This window comes from Callospermophilus lateralis, chromosome 12, assembly GCF_048772815.1.
Source record: "Callospermophilus lateralis isolate mCalLat2 chromosome 12, mCalLat2.hap1, whole genome shotgun sequence".
NCBI classification, from domain to species: domain Eukaryota; kingdom Metazoa; phylum Chordata; class Mammalia; order Rodentia; family Sciuridae; genus Callospermophilus; species Callospermophilus lateralis.
The window spans coordinates 75,713,483-75,731,317 of NC_135316.1; the positions used below are offsets into that span (position 1 = coordinate 75,713,483).

The 17,835-nt window shown below is 44.7% G+C and overlaps 1 protein-coding gene across 1 annotated transcript in view; it reads left to right on the forward strand.

Moving 5' to 3' along the window:
• Positions 1 to 10,144: 10,144 nt before the first annotated feature.
• Positions 10,145 to 17,835, forward strand: part of Fam124a (family with sequence similarity 124 member A) — a 56,763-nt gene continuing 49,072 nt past the window's right edge. The window contains exon 1 of the mRNA XM_076872230.1: positions 10,145 to 10,215. Coding sequence (XP_076728345.1) covers positions 10,145 to 10,215 — 71 coding nt within the window. The remainder of the gene's footprint in view (positions 10,216 to 17,835) is intronic.

Consider the following 17,835-nt stretch of genomic DNA (forward strand, 5'->3'; position numbering starts at 1 on the left):
TGCATCACCAAAATGGAGAATTGAAGAAAAGCACATAATTGTTCATCCAGAAATGTGTCATTCCAATGCCAGACATTTGAATGTTTTCAAATATCTCAGTATTTGGCATCATGTAAACCAAACGGGCAGATGTTTAGCAGCTTTTATTCCCCTATGAATCATCCTGATATTTAGCATCATGTACAAAACAACCTAAAACTTTCCATAGCTCACGGACACACATCCCCACCTTTGTAACTTAAAGCCAGGTGTTGCACCTTGATCTTTTTAGTTTCTGCACTGTTGGTATCTTAGATCACTTAGAACATCAGATGTCAGCGTTCCAAGATTCACAGATAAAACATTCCATGTGTTCCCTCCCACCATGAATTCTAATCCAGATAAATGTCGAGTCAGTACCATAAGCCCTCCCAGATCCACACATTGGGCTTTGCCTGTTTCCAAGGTGATGAAACCCTGCAGCTAGTTACTATTCCAAAGCACACAGCCAGATTCCCATCACTATGATATATTCCATTTTCTATTCAATTTCATCCCCAGGAGAAAACTCAGGGGTTATACGGAATCGCACAGTTATACTTGCCCTTCTGTCAAACATTAATAGAATCATGGAATCATAATGCAGAAGGAGACCTGGGGAACTCATGGAATCAGTCTGTTCCCTTTTAGCAGGAGGACATTTACCCTAACCCCAAGGAATTGAGGAATCCCTCTTTTTAAAAGACCACCCTTCTCCCCTCCAGAATAGAAGATTCTACAACCTCCAACAAACAATTCCTAGATCTTTGTGACCTCTACCCTGTGAGTACCCTGGGGTGATCCAGCAACAACAACCATCACATTTGGAGATTTTCAATTGCAGATAGACCGGGAAGAAAGTGACCTAATTCACCTAGAGATGACTCAGATATAATACTTTGAATTCTGGAAAATATTATGAAAAAGTAAAAGCATCAAAATACAGCCAGTTCACAATATAATGTTTTCCAGATTAGATTACTCATGCCTGGAAGAGTCCAGAGGTCACCCAGTGTCCACTTGGGTCAGTTCTTGAGGGATTGTGGGAATTAGCTGTTGTTACTCAGTGTACCCTTTCTTCATGTCTCTTCCAGTAAATCTCCCAGTGGGAAGAAGCAATGGTTTGAACGGAGTCTAATCTGCCATATACTCTGCCTTGCCTGTGATGAGCGCTTCAATAAAATTGAAGTATTTTTTTTAAAAAAAGAATGAACATCTTTGGAAATTTTCTAACTTTCCTTCAAGGAATTAGAAGAGGCATCAGAATGTTTATAGCCCATGTGTTCATCTTTCAACAACACTTGCAAAGTGCCTACTGTGTGCTAGGCTGGGTATTGGGTGCTAGGCATGGAAACATTTGTTGTGATAACATCCAACATTTGACAGGCATGACCATGTTAGATAATGAGAAGTTTCAGTGGAAAGTAGAATAGTCTAGTCTTTGTGAAGCTAACAGTTTACAGGTGGAAGGAGGAAATGACCAAAGAATCACACAAACAAATATAAAAATAATGAATTTCTTGAAGTCCTCAGAATGCTTAAAATAGGAGGTGCTTATTTAGTCAGGGAGAAAATAATGATTGAAAGGTGATCGGATACCCAAGTAGGAGCAAACCAGGAGAGGATGGGCCAGGAAGTGTTTCTGGTAGAGTAACTGGCAAATGTAAAGGCCCTGTGCATGGAGTGGAGGCACCCTTGGTCCTTTGGAAAACGAAAGAAGGCCATTGTAGTTGGAGAACAAAAAATATGGAAAGAATGAGGCCGTGTGACCAGAGGGGCAGGACACCCTGGCTGGACGTGGGGTAGATTCTGGTCTCCATTCTGAAAGGGATGGCAATCCTTTCAGCTATGGAGGGGATGTCATGGCCAGATCTGTCTTCCAGAAGAGCCTTTTCTCCAGCTATGGTGTGATGAATGGAAAAAGGGGAAGAGTGGAATGGATATGGGAAGCCATTTGAGAGATGAATGCAATAAACTAACCTCGAGAGCAGAGAAGAGTGGGCTAAGATAATGGCAGTGGATTAGAAACAAGAGAAAAATTCCAGGGCACACCTAGCAAGCAAGAAAAACTAGACTTGGCAATGAAGGGATAAACAGCTGAAAAAGAAAGAGTTTCCAAAAATAAGTGACCTATATCACTGGCTTCATACTAGAACAGATGATGGCAATACTCACTGAGACAAGGAACAGGGAATCGTGACATGGGTGGGGGTGAAGGAGTAGGGGCGGTGATCATGAGTTTGGTTTTCCATGACTTAAATTGAAAGTGCCCATAAGATGTGCAAGGAAAGAGGTAAGATGGTAAGACCAGAGGTCTGAAGCAGAGAAGGCAGCATGGGAGACACAGCAGATGCCACCAGAGGAGTGGGACCAAAAACCAGGGGCCTTTTTACCCTGGAACCAAGGGAAGACACCATCCCAAGATGGAGGGAGATGTCAATAATGTCTAAAAAAAACTGCACCTCACCTGTAGTGAAAAGGAAATAGAGATTATTTTTTCCAGCTTAACATATTTTACTGGTGCCTTATAGTTATGTATAATAGTAGAATTCATTATGCCATATTCATACTTCACATAATTGATCCATCTCATTCCCCAGGACTTTTCCTTGGAAATAGAAATTATAAATACAGACAACACTTGCAGAAATTTTGATGCATAGTAGTAGCTGGTGAAAGAGGATAAAATCTTAAAAACCTTCATTTTTCCTTTTGGACATAAAAAAATTGAGTGCTTTTAAACCCTGATGGGAGAGATGCCATAGAATGTTGACGATACACAGAGTAGAGGGGCACACAGTTGGGTAATGTTTCTGAGGAAGGCGAAGGGCCCAGGAGCTTTAGGTGAACAGATTTTATTTTGAAGGTAGTTATTAGGGGGGTTGACAAGGTCAAGTTCTGAGATTATATTAAAAACAGCAATCATACAATTTCAAGAGCAAGCAGCATGGTTGCCAGCTCCAGAGAACCCTAAAGAAACTGTCAGTGGTCATTGCCACCCCAAGGATAGCCATTTTAGCTAGGGCACTGACTACTTACTGGTCAACCAGTGGAGTGGCTGTCTGAGCCTAAGGATTAGCTCAGTACCCAGCCAGCCCACCCAGGGAGGCAGCCTCTTCATTCAATGGCCCATAAGACTTGTAAACCCACAACTCAGAAAAGGGCTCTGGATCCCCAGACAATTCTAGCAAAGGGCCCAGCAAACAAGGTGAGTATATCAATAAGTGATATGATAAATGTTATAGTTCAATGTCCACAGGTATGGGGTAATGAAGACTGCCTCAGCTCAGTTTAGGGCTTAAGAAAGATTATCACACCATTTTCAAACTGTCTACTTTTAAACTCTTGAATACAGCTAGCAATTCCTTGGGTGAAAGATACCTTTTCGGTATCCCCGGTGCCTGGGACAGAGTAGTTGAGGGGTCAGAAGGACAGGATCCATTTCAGGAATAGAGGGAGGTTTGAGAGAAGAACCAGGAAATGTCTTAAAGCTGTGCTGGAAAAGACACTTTAGTGTGGCTTCACTCTGAGAAGCTTAAACAGAGGTCTTTATGAGGTCAACGAACAGCTAAGCAGATAGAAATGAGAGTAGGAAGGACTGGAACTGGTGGCCGTGGTTTGTATCTCAGTTTCAATCTGCATAGCTTGAACAGGTGCAAAATGAAGACAAGAATTGAGGTGGACAGGAAGATCCTAAGGAAAAGATCAAGGTCTTCCTTGGGCCAGGCAGAGGAACCAGGACATCTTCAAGATCATTGTACCGGCAGTGCTAAGGGGTGACACTGGAGAAGGCTGGGTGGCTGAGCCTCAGAGAAGAAATCTGTGGGCCCTTCACCTCTTTGTCTCTTGGGTAACTCTCTTCGCTCATTAAAACTCAACTCACGTGATCCATTTGAGGAAATAGTTTCCCATCACTTCATTCTTCCCACCCTCCTCAGGAGGTATTGCTCTCCTCCTCCATTGGCTCTCACAGGATCTCATACGTGTTTCTGAACTGAGTCAAAAACACTGCTGTCATAACGTTAATTACCCCATATGGAGGTTTGGGAGTAACTTGCCTGGATCTCCCATCAATGACAGTAAGGGCTCAAGATCATCTTACTTTACCAGATCCAGCAGGATACACAGGTCGGCATAATGTTGAGGAGTGATCTTGTAAGTGCATGGCATTCATAATGCAGGGTTAGAGAGTACTGGGACTCTCCGATGCAGAAGCTGATAGAGGTCATGGAGAAAGACTGAGATTTGAAAACTGACTGCAGAGCAAAATTACAACACCTAATACTTTCCACATGTTAGGCACAATCTCAGCTCTCTGCATGCAGTAACTGCTCAGTCCTCAAAAAGACCTTAGTAGCCTGCAATATGAACAAGGAAACCGAGTCTCCGATTCCAAATCCAGTCAGAGAGAAGATTTGAACTTGGGTGGTCTGGCTGGAGTCAAAGCCCACAGTCCTCCCTGTTATGAGCTTTTGCCTTCTACGTGAGACAGCTACAAAAGCTGTGCTGTAGACTGAATTGTGTCCCCCGCCCCAAATTCATATACAGAGGTCCTAACCCCCAGAATGTGACTACATCTTTAAAGAAGTGACTGAGTTAAAATGAGGGCACTGGAATAGCCCAAATCCTATCTGATGGTGTCTAGAAGAGGAAATCTGAACACACAGAGACACCGGGTATGCATGCAGAGGAAAGGCCAGAGGAAAGGGGAGAAAAATGACCATCCACAAGCCAAGGGGAAAGACCTAAGAAGACACCAACTTTGATCTTGGATGTCTGACCTCCAGAACCGTGGGACAATAAATTGGTGTTGTTGAAGCCACTCAATCTGTGGTGTTTGCTGTGGTAGCCCTTGCAGGATAAGACACAGGCACTGAGCCTTGGAACCTCCATGGGTCCCGGGAGGGAAGGATGAGCATGAGAAGGGGTTGGGGCTGAAGCTTTCCTAGTCTAAGTCCTTAGCATCATTTTAAGTAGGTGACTCAGGACAATCCCCAGAAGGCATGTCTATCCCCACAGGGGTCCAGAGGCCAGTGACTGGGTCCAGAGTTTCCTTCTCATTCTTAAATTTCTACAGCACTTTTCCAGAAGTCTTTCACATTCCCTTTTCATTTTATGCCCACCAGGCTGCCAGTTGGGAGTCCCTGTGAGCGGATGGGTGGGTATCTGACTTACCCTCAGATCTCACCCGAAAAACTACAGGCTGAGGGCTTGGAGGGCTCTGAGGCAGGACCGCCATTTCGGTTCTCCTCCATCAAAGTGAAGTCATATTTTATTGGGATTATTTTCCAACTCAACAGTTTATCTTTCATTTCATGTATCCTTTTGCCATCTGGTCCCCTTATGCTTGCATGTGGGGCTAGTGGCTTTCTTTGTCTACGGAGATTTGTCAATAGTTTATAATTTTTCTTGTCATGATCATAATATTTATTTTTCACATCTGACACTCTTCTGGAGACTTGGAAGAAAGTGATTTTTTTTTCATGTCTCTAACCTGAAATTTTTGTTTCTGGGGCATCTTTAAGAATTAATTAATTAATGAATGAACAAAATTTCCCAAACCAACATGTTTTCTTTGCTGCTGGATAAGTTACTTTAAAGAACTGTGTCAGGGCAAGCTGGCCTTAAAGCCAAGGGCACTGAGTCACACTGTGGAAGTGATCAAGTGTCTCTCTACCTTGAAACTCAAATGCAGGCCAGTCCCATTTCCTGGAAATTGTTATTTCTGTTTTCAGTCTCTTGATTTAGAGCTTTTATCTTAATGCCATTTATTTCCGGTGGTTTAGAACTTTGGCTCTCTCCCAATTACTTTATGCCTCCTTAGTTACAAATTTCTCTCTTTCATCAGCAAAGTTGATGCCCTTTACCATTTTGAACTGCTTTCTCCAGTAGAAGCCTTTGATATTTTGGCCCTACTCCGGCTAATGGTAACATGCAACAGTCAGGATGCTTCAAGGAGCCATCTAAAAAAGGCTGGGCTTGGTGACAAGGCCAGCCATGCCCTCAGACCATGGGACATGATCAACTGCCCACTCTGACCTCAAGAACTCACAGAAGGCCAGGAACTAACTCTGGCTGCTCCCCAGTGTCTCTCCACACCAGCCACTGCCTGGCACATGGAGTGTTTGAGTAATAGATGGATGAATGGCCTTGTTTTCTAAGACACAAACTTATGTAATAATATCAGTGGAGAAATAAATGGCCAGTATGGGTGAAATACAAGACCAGAGCGATGCTCAGAACTTTCTGAGAAAGAAGAAGTTTTTAAAAAATCAATGCCATTTTGCATTCACAAGCAGTCATAGTTTCTAAAGGGCTTCAAATCTCCTGAGATTCATATTAATGACCTCATTTTAAGGACAATAGAAGCCTCACAAGATTTTATGAGCCTTAAAGAGATCACGTATGCAAAATTCATAGCACAATGTCTGACATTTAAACAAGTGACCTATGACAATTCAGGTCCAGAAGTCAGGTTTCACATTTGCTGGCCTGTCACACCTCCTGCCATACATCAATGCTCCTGCAGCACTGTCCTCAGGCTCAGATGGAACATCTCTAGAGCAGCAGGCAGGGTACCCAAATCAGATCAGTTACACTCCTCTGACCCCATCTTACAGAGCAAGGGAAGGGGGTACTCAATCTCCATGATTAGAGTGATCAGCATTAAATAGCATGAAAATAGAGCATGGAAGCCATGCAAAGTTTATGGGCTAAATACCCTGTGCCAATCAATATCAGGTTCTTATGCTGGTTACATATAAATAGCTCTTATACCAAAAATACAATAAAATGGGGCTTCCAAGACCCAGGAACTAAAGTGGGAGGCCATGCATAACTAGAACACAGTGACACTATTCAAACTTGAATTCCAGATAAGACTCAAATCACCCATTTGCCATCCAACAGCTATGCCAATGATGAACTATGCAAGAAAATGAAGAGGTAAAATGATTAGGTTATAAGAGCCTTAACCTAACTGGTGGATTAATCCACTGACACAGATTAACTGGGCAGTAACTGTAGGCAGGTAGAGCATAGCTAGAAGTAGGTCACTGGAGGGGTGTGCCTTGGGGGTTTATATTTTCTCCCTGGTGAGCAGAACTCTCTTTGCTCCCTGGTTGCTATGTCCTGAGCTACTTTCCTCCTCCACACCCTTCCACCATGATGTTCTGCCCAGAGCCATCCATTCAGCCTACTGTGGACTGAATCTCTGAAACTGTGAGCCAAATAAACTTTTCTTCCTCTCTATTGTTCTTGTTGGGTCTTTTGATCATTGTGATGAAACTAAAATAGATGGCGTGGACTCCATCCACATTAAGTGGACCACCTGGCACCCCTACTTACTGCTCAGGTGATCTAAGAGAAGGCACTAGAACTCAAGGGGTTTGGTTTCCTTCATTGTAAACTGGGAAAATAAACTTCACAGAACTTCATCAAGGTTCAAATGAGATACATGTTTTAAATGTCTAGAAATATATGAAAAGGCAGGTTCTCTTATGGCCCGGAGGATAACGAGATGGTAGAATGTTTTTATACTTACCTGTTAGGCTACTTGTATCTCTCCCTTCAATATGGATGGATTCGTCAGCATTTCATTTGTCCTTTTACTTTCCAAATAAGTTATAGTAATACTGGTGACTTCCTGGAAGCCTTACATTTATGTTGGATTCTCTCTGTTGCCTGCGCCATTTTGTACAGCTCTGGTCACGGGGCTTTTCTTCACTCCCTCCTCTAGTGGAAAGCTCAGTGCTCATGCTGTCTCCCACCTGCCTGTCTCTCTACCTGGATCGCCCTCCTCACCCCATATCCCCATTCAGGGCTGCTTCCCATTCACACTTGGGATGCTCTGAGGACTGGTCCAGATGCTAAGGATACAGCAGTGAACAGAGCCCACTGAGCCCCTGTTCTCTCGGAGCTGGGGTAGGAGTGAGGAGCTAAGAGCAGGCAATTAGTAAATATATCTGTCATCTACCAGGTACTGATGGGGTTATGAGAAAGAGTAGAGCAGAATGCTTCAATGGAGGATAATCAAGAAGGATTCTCTGATGAGGGGCCATCTGAACAGAGCCCTGAGGGAAATGTGGAGGGAGTCTGGCAGAAAATCTGGGAGAAAGTGTTCCAGGGAGAAGGAACAAAAGTGCAAAAGTCCTGAGGCAGAGAGGGCTCAAACAAATATCCCTTCCTTGAGAGAACTTTCCCTGACACTCAATTTAAATTCTGTTCCCTCTTGTTTGGTTAATAGTCATTGAATGAACTGATAACTTTAAAATGATTATTGATGCCGTCCATTATCCATAATGTTCTTCGCCATTTTGAGAATTTTCTTTTAGGAATCAGTGCATGGGGAGGTGGGAGTCCCATCTGAAGAACTGTTCCTTTATTTCAGCCAATGAGCACCACTTGAGTATCAGCTACATGTTTCTGGTTTTAGGTACAAGGAATTTAGCTCAGTAAGGCCTATATAGATTTGGGGTTGGGATACTAACCTGTGCTTTTTCCTGATGATGAGATTGCATTTCTATTCTGTTTTTGTTAATTAGATTTCTCTTTTGTGTAATTTATCTGAAATAAGAATCAGGAGGAGGTGGGGCTGGGGTTGTGGCTCAGTGGTAGAGCACTCGCCTCACACGTGTGGGACCCTGGGTTTGATCCTCAGCACCACATAAAAATAACTAAGTGATACTGTGTGCAACTACAACTAAAAAAATAAATATTAAAAGAAAGAATTAGGAAGAGGTGACACTTCTGTAGATAAGTAGGAAAGAAGAGTAGAAGAGAGGGAGAAAGGAAGGGTAAAGAGACTACATTCCTTTTTGAGGTATCACTCATCACCTTGGCAACCCTGCTTTGCAAGTTGAGAGGGCGAATGCACACAGCTTGTGCTGCCTGTGGCTGGTGCTTGGTGTGCACAGGAGCCATGCTAAGTGTTCTACAGACACCATCCCATGTCACTCACCAATAGAGATACAGGGTAGACAGTAATGACTCTATCTTCCAGAGGAGGCAAAGAGGTTAAATAGCTTGCCTTAGAATAAAGAAGTGAGTGTCTTCCAATGGCTTGGATACGGCTGCCAGAATTAAATCACAGTTGTTCAGGATGCCACTTTCAACCACTCCACCAATTTGCCTCCACCTCAGCTGAGAGAAGGTGATCCTGAACCCAGGATCCGGTGGAGGGGCCACTTCTCAACATCCATTATCTTCTTGCTGCAACAACCCCTGAATGCAGGTCCATCCAGTGCTCTTTACTATTATTTTTAAAGGCACTTTTTAATAACAAAGGAATTCAGGACACCTACTATAAGCTGGCAAGTTGCGTGGTGAGAAGCCACTCAGACCCGCGATGAGAAAGGTGATAATAATTCAGCGTTGACAATTCTGAAGCAACTAAAAGAAAACACCCAGGTGTTTTTGGTCCCCAAAGAGAAACAGATCCCTCCCCAGTTTCCCTTGCAGTCGGAAATTTCTCCCTGCTGTGCAGCGCCAGGTTTGGAGAACCTCAGGCAATCCCTTGTATTCTGGATTCCCTACAGTGGGCACCGGGTACACCTGTGCCCCATCTCCAGCAAGGGGTCACAAACCACAAACGGGCACATGCGCCCAGGACACACAGGGGCGTGTGCAACTGTAAATATGCACCACATCCCAGCCCATAAAGACACGCGCCCTTACACTTCTTCCCGCTCGAGCGCACGCACCACACACAAGCAAGCGAAACACTAGGGCTCACACGCGCTCGTGCACACACGCGAATCCCATGCACATGCGCGCATCCCATGCACACGAGCTCACCCTCGTTCACACGCACCCATCCTGACACACTCGCCTCTACCACCCTTGCGCGCGCGCGCAGATCTCCAAGTGCACACGCGCACACCCTCGCGCTCACCGGTGCACCCCGCGCACAGGCGCTCGCCCGGCAGAGCTGCGAGGGGCGGGGCGGGCGCGGCCGCTAGTGCCCGGCCCGGCGCTGCCGGGAGAGGGCGCGGCGCGGGGACGGCGGCTAGAGCCGGAGTTGTTTGCGCGAGCCGGGACTGCGCGTCGCTCCAAGGGAGCGGGGTCGGCTCGAGCCGGGCTGCGCTGGACTGTGCGGCCTGGAGGGAGCGCGGCCAGGTGGCGCGCCATGGACGCGAAGGTGGGCGGCGGCGGCGGCGAGGAGGAGGAGAACGTGGACTCCGGCGCCGAGACCGGAGGGTGAGCCGCGTGGGGCCGGGCCGGGGGAGGGCGTTTTCTGAGTTGTGGTGGCTCTTGGGCGGCCTGGGACCCTCCTGATTCCCAGGGCGGAGCCGGCGCCTCTGAGCGGGGACAGAGGCGCAGTACCGCGTCCCCGGGAATACCCTAGGGGCTGGAGGGGAGGGACGGGGGGCCACTAGCCCCTCCGGGTCATCCCGGGGAGCAGAGCCTCGCGGTCCTCGGCTGCCCGGGGGACAGGACGGGTCCCATCTCGGGCGGGGGGAGGAAAGTGGAAGGACCCAAGGTTCAGGGTAACCCCATCCCAGTCCCACTTGTCCTCCGCCATCACGTGAGTGTTAGGCCGATGCAGTGTCCCCTGAGCATCGTCGTTAGAGACTAAAGATGAGCTTGCACTTGTTTCAGCCTTAGCTCCGGAGCCCCCGGGAGTCCCGCTCTGAGGATGGGGACCTCAGGAAGAGGGTGGGACACCCGGCAGGCATGGAAGTCTTTCAAAAGTCAGCTGAGACGAAGGCATTTCTCACTTTATGACTTTAGTGTGGGACTTTATTCTGTGCTACTGAGGCTGCCTCCTCGACTTGCGCCAGCCTCGCACCCCGAACTTCCTCGCCGCTCAGGCCACCTGTCTCAGACAGACCCGCTTGCCTTGAGCACCGGCGGGATGGAAGCGAGGCTGTTATCTGGCCCTGCTTGTTTAAAAAGAAAAAAAAAAAAAAAAAGTCCTATTCGCTTCAACAAACTCGAATAATTAGCGCGAACCTTTGGAGACTAATTAGTGCTTTCCCGGCAGCACTGTTTTCCTGAGTGGGACAAAAAGCCGAATGTCTTTTCGGAGATGAATGTCCTTGGAAAGGCCTCCACCCAGCCCCTATCTCTAGAGGATTTTCTCGCGCAGAGTCAGCGCAAAGTGCAGGATGCAAGTGCTGACCGGGAGGAAGGGGTGTCTTTTCCTATCCGGAGTAACCCGGGAAGAGGGCACGAGCTGCCCAGACTACAGAAAGCCACATTCCTGAAAGGTCAGGGAGGTTTAAGCTAATCTCAGGGTTTGGCAACCTTGTGAGGGCAGGAAGAGTGTCCAGGCCCAAAATGGACTGGGGAGTCTGACCTGACCCCCACACAGCCCTTCCTGCTGTTGACCCCACCCTTCCTTGCAGCCTCCATCACCACCCCTACCCCAGATCAGGGACTTTACACTTACTCTGCAGTAGGCTTTCCTGTTATCCCAATTTGGGATCATATCTGGTGGAGTAACCCAGTTACTTGTTCTTGCACTTGATATATATGGCATTTATTGACTGACTTTGTTTATTTATTTATTTAGTGGTGCTAGGGATCAAATTGAGAGCCTTGCTAGGCTAGGCAAGCCCTCCACCATTGAGCCACAACCACATCTCCAGCATTTATTTATCAACTTTAATAGAAGAATCTGGGCTTCCCCCACCCCAGGACCTTGACTGGAAGACACAGAGAGAGATGAACCTGCTACTTTGTAGCTGAGTTAAACAAAGTTCATTAGTTTTCAATTTTACCTAAAACAGACCTTGAAAAAGTTTCTAAGGGCTCTGCCTTAGAGAAGGGAGAGAAAGCCCTGACCCAGGGGGTGACATCACCCCAGGAACTGGGCATCAGCCTGACAGCTGCCAGAACTCCTGGGGGGGTCACATTGATCATGCTGACACCAGAGCTTCTGTTCTCTGCCTCTGTTACTACAAAGGGTGGCTGTAACAGGACAAAATTGTTTAAAGCATTCTTACTGCCTTGCTAGTAGCATCCTTCAGATAAAATGGCATGGTAAATAATATAATTTCAATGCATGCTCAATAGTTTTGTATTTGCCATATATTCCTATATCTCCTGTGGAAACTGAGTATAAAGTGCACAGAAAGCACACAGTAAATATTTGCCATCATTATTTTTTTAATATTTATTTTTTTAGCTTAGTTGGACACAATACCTTTATTTTATTTATTTTTATGTGGTGCTGAGGATCGAACCCAGGTCCTTACATGTGGTAGGTGAGCACTCTACCCCTGAGCCACAACCCCAGCCTCATCATTATTATTTTTAAAACAAGTTTTATCTTGTCTCTCTCCCAAACTTTTATGACTATTCTATCAAGTACAAGAATTTAATGTGCCTAATAAGCCTGACGTTATGGAGTCCATCCTCTCCCTAGCCCTGTTTCTCTGCAAGTCCTTTGCACCTGCCCCTAGCCACATGTGTCAGGCTTTTCTGATGCCTTGCCTTTGTCAAACTGTCCTCTCTGCCAGCTGTGTCCTTTCCACCTGGCATGCCTGTCCACCTGACGAAACTCTATCCTTGTTTTAAGACACAGCTCAAGTGACACATCCACTATGGCAGTGATCCTTAATTTGAGGTCCACAAATTGCTCCAAGCATGTAAAAAATAATGCACTTTACAAATTTTTATGAAAAGTTAGTTTTTATCTGATTCTCTAGGTAGTCTGTGATCCCTTCCAAATCAAGTTTGGGCACAGTATGGGATGTTTCATGGTCAACTGGGGCCTGAGGTCTTGAGAGATAGCCAAGTAAACATGATGAGTCCAGAGTGTGGGCAGAGCTTCATCTGGAGCTCAAGGAAGAGGAGGTCTGTATGGTGACATCACCTTTGGGAACACTGGACTTGAAGCCATAGGAGAGATTAAATCAACTCAAGGTCAGCGGGAACATCACTTAGCATTTAGTAAGTGCCACCTACTGTTCTGAGCCTCTAAGTGTTTTGTTGGCTCATTGACTCCTGAGACAAGTCAGTGCCACGGGTGGTCTTTTTTAAGACCAGCCTTGAGAAACCACAGTGTTTAAATGTCAGGTAGAGGAGAGGGAGCTGAAAGGAGCCTGGGAAAGGATCTGCACAAAATAAAAGAATGTGATATCTTAAAAGTCAAGGGCAGTTTGAGTTTGGGGGGAAAGAAGGAGAGAGCAGCTGTGCTGCTGAGAAACTATTCAAGATGTGAAGTGTCTTTGGATTAATGGAGATAACGAAGTGGATATTTGACCGTGGGGTGGCAGAGGCAGAAGCCAGAGTAGAGTGGCCCCAGAAGGGAGTCGAAGGTGAGGAAGAGGTGACAGCTAGAGGGGCATAGAGAGGCAGTAGAGGAGGGGAGAGTCAGGCGAGGGGAGTTGTGTTCCTCAATACAGGTCCTGACTGGGCGACTGTTGTGGTTTCTGGAGGCTGGTGGCAAACAACCCACGACACCAAGTTGTTAAACAATTCAAACAACTGACAGAGGGATTCCGTTCAAAGGGAAAGCATAAAGACATAGGAGGAGAGATGACCTTGAGTAACGTCAGCTTTCTGAAGAGGAGGAGGCAGGCAGACTTCAGACCACAGGTGGATGGATGGGCCTCGGATCAAAGCAGAGGGAGGGAAGGGAAGATGGGGTTTCCAGTCATTGTAAATGGAACCCGCCCCCCCACATACCATACATACAGGATGATGGAGATTTGAGATTGTTGAGGCAGGGTTGAGGGAGGACCAGTTGAGATGAGTGATTGTATATTTACAGAGACAGGAGTGGATTTGCTGTCCCCTACCTTCATCCCCTGGCCGTGCTCAATGAAACCTAGGGGTCAGGCAGAGAGAGCTAGGGCTGTTTAGGATCATCACAGATTGGGTGCAGGGACATTGTTGCTAGGTGGCTGAGAACAAAATGGGAACAACAGACTGTAGGGTATTGTCCAAGAGAATGGTCAGTCCTATTTATCAGATCAAAGAGACAGTTCCAAGCAACTTTGTGAGTCTCACTGGCAGTGACTGTGGTCACTTTGAAAGTTAAATTGCAAAAGCTGGTGTATTCCAACCCTAGCTCCTCCACTTAGGAATCATGGAAACCTGGAGCAGTTAACTTCATCATCTCTGTGTTCTCAGTTTCCCACTCTGTGCAAAGGGGGCATTGATGAGACCTCCTTCACTGGGTGGTTGTGATGATTAAATGAGTGTGTACACTGAAAACCCTAAGAACAATGCCTGGAATAAGTCAATCTCAGTCCATGATTCTTTCTTATTATATCATTATTATTGTCACAAAGAATACTCCAAATGGTAAAACTAGAGTCTTATGTAATAATGGTGAACTCAAGACTGTATGTTCTTTATACTCATCTCAGTAGACATTCTGATACTTTTAAATATATACCTTAAGCAATTTGATCATCATTCAGAACATTCAACAGACTGCAGGGCATGCCTCACTATCATCATTATTACTGTTTTACAGATGGGGACACAGCACTCAGAAGGCACATGGCTCTCTAGTGACCTGAATTGAAGCTTGGGTCTCTAGCGTGCTTGCCACCTAGTGACTTTGCCTGTTAAAGAAGCTGTTTGAACGGTTTTAACTAATTTTTGTTTTCTGCTCATTTTCTTTTGCTTGGAAGGCTGCCTTTGCCACCTGACCCACCTAATCCAGGCCAAGACTAAAAGCCAACACTAGTCTTCTTTTGTGGTGATTGATGTCACTTTGAAACTCCCATTTTTCCAAACCCACCTGAAAGCAAGTCTTGTGCGTCTGTGTTCTTTCTGTTGGAAAGAATTGGCACACCAGCTGCAGATGGTGTAAGCCAGCTTTAGAAACAGAATCCCTTAATCAAGGGACAGGCAGTTCCTTGTAAATCCAAATAAAAGTCAATGCTTTCTGATGACTTTCATTAGTCATGGCTCCAGGATTTGCTCTGGAAGCTGCTTTTTCACATGTGACCTGACCCAGTGGATTATATTCATTCAGGAGTTTGGTCTCACATTAATGGACTTCCACTTCTATGTCAGCTGTCACTGAGATTCTGACCCATGGCAAGGTCATACCATGCCCTGCCTTTTTGGTGGCCTTAAACTCATACTTCACTATGACTTAAGAGAGTTTTAAAAATCCATCAGTTGAGAGTTTAAACAGGTGAAATGGGGAAAAAAAATGGTGGAATAAATTTTAAAATGAGAAAGCTCTTATGCCACAATTTTTCTGGAAGAGAGAATTTAGGAAGATATCATTTTATAAAATTAATGTATGTTTAATTGGCAAGTAGACTGCTAACAGAGATAAGCTACCATAAGTACAGAAAGTCTTTACATATATTGTCTACACATATAATTATAATTTTTTAAAAAATTAAGGAACTACATCTTAACTTTTTATTATTGGCACAGATATTAAATATTTGGAAATGCATCTCTGTATATGTTAGGTGCAAGAGACTATGTACTAATCTTTGTATTACTGTACCCATGTATATCATGTGTTCAGAAATTTCTTAAAATTCATGAACTCATCTTTCATGCTTCATTCTGGCAAGCTTGAATGTCAAAGGCAGAGCTGGTCAGGTGAATTCTCATGTTGTGAGAACAACATACAAATCTCAAGGCAGGTACCCAACGGCTCTTCCTTCCCACCCTAAAATGTTGAGGAGTACAAGTCCTGACCAGATATCTGGTTGTTCTCTGAATTTATTTGAATCTGTTTATGCACACAATGATTGTAAGCTTTACAGTTCATCTTTCCCTGGCAGTATTTCCAGTAAATGATCTGTTGGGGTTATTTGGAACATTAAAAGTTCTGGAAGTGTTCATATCTGGACTTAGTCTGTTTTCCCACTCATGCTAATTCTAAGGATAAGGAAAGAAATGTAAAGCTATATTCATAAATATCACTCTGTGCTTTATAAAAGTGAACAATCAGGAACAATCATATAGCCAATAAAAGGGAAATGGTTGAATAAATTATAGAACATCACTTCCTCTAAAATGATAATTATAGGAGCTATGTAGCAGCATGGTAGGGTGGTGTTGATTAAAAAGAGCAGTTCAAAATTGTATCTCCATCGTTGTGGAAACTGTACAAATTTTATCAACTTAGGATCAGAGGCTGGAGAGCAGCGTGAGGGTTCAGGGACTCTTTCCCACTTGCTTTGTTTTGAGAGTGGACAGGCATGGAAGTTGGGCGGTGGAGCTGGGCCGAGACCATCACCGTGGAGTGAGGGGTTTGTGTTTTAACTCTCAAACTTGAATTTGATCCAGTGAAAGACACCAGCAGATTTGTGCTTTGCAAAGACTGGCTGCTGTATGGGGTGGGGATTGAGCAGACGAATGACTGTTGAAGACTGACCTGTTGGCAGGCCTAACCCAAGCAGTACCCTTTATCCTGAGAGGTGGGGGGGGGATTCTTAGAGGGGCATCAGTTATGCTAGCACCGATCCTAAAATACTACCATTGCACTTTAAGATTCTTGAACTACGTTTCCAGTGTAAATTTCATTCTGCATACATATCCATCTGTACGCAGATCTTTAAAACGTCCGCATATGTGAATCCCATCTGCTTCAGGAGTATTTGGAAAATCCTAGCTGAAACGACTGACACATTTTTAATACAAGAGAAATAGTAATATTGCACATTCTTGTTATATGTTGTATTTGGATAGTCATGAAATTTCTTTAAGGTCTGGCCATCTTAAGATGATCGTATTGCAACAGAATGGTTTTGCTGTTGTATCTACTACAGCGGGTGTTTTGGTGGGCATTCACGGCATTTCTCCATAGTTCCATTTCTAAGTATTGTCTTAAAGTTTATTTATGCCCTGGCTGGCTCCAGAAAGAATTTAAAGTGTCAGTGCTGGGGTTACATATGCTAGATTTCAGGAGGTTGCTTATCACCGATGCTTTCATCCCCCCTTAGCAGGCATGTTGCCATTCCCTAGCCAAACCATCCTACTTTCCAGCTCATCCCTTGCTACCTACCCTGCACCCTGAGTCCAAACCCTTATCAGTTCTCACTTCCTGCCTCCTTACAAATAGTACCTCTTTTGCTTTTCAGTTAACCAATTAAAAACTGAATTAGATATGTGCAAAGGCAGTTTGTAATATGTACAGGGATATGCAAATGATAGAAGTTGTTATTCTTTCCAGTTTTAAAATTCAATGATTCTATGACTACTAAAATATTTCATTTGAAAGAGAAAACCACATGCTGTTTGTCTCGCATTTGGTTCCTCTGCAATAAATCAGTGCATTTGGTCGAGAGATGCAGGTTATTTTAACCAGTAAGAGGCATGCTTCTTGTGATTTTTTTTTCTTTTTCTTTAAGTTTTGTATGTACTTTCAAGAAGCTCAGTGGAAGGAAAATTGGATGATTCAGAAAGGCAACATGAGACCAAGGAAATAAAAGGAGTGTATATCTATAAAATTAAACATAATTAAGCAGTTTATTTGCATAACTATGTCCCCTATCTACCCGGGCAGAATAAATCCCTATGCGCTTAAGTGATTAATTTCCTACCGAGAATAACTATGGGGCACTGGGGGGAGAAAAGAAATAGCTTCTACACCAAATTCCTTTCCAGAGAGGGAAGTCTTAACAACCACGCAAGTAGGACAGAAATTTAGCAGAGATTAAGCAAGGCAGATCCTTGGCTGGATTCCCATTCTCATAACGGCTCAATGCCAGCCACAGGTTTTTCAGCATAAAATCCAAATGGGCCATTCACAGAGCCCTAACCCTGCTTTTTCGCTCCCCTACCACAACCTACATCCCATTACTCTAATATCCAGCAGGATTTCTTCTCAGTGGAACTGAAATCCATGGAAGCATCCCTATGTCTTTGGTTCTGTGGGCAAAT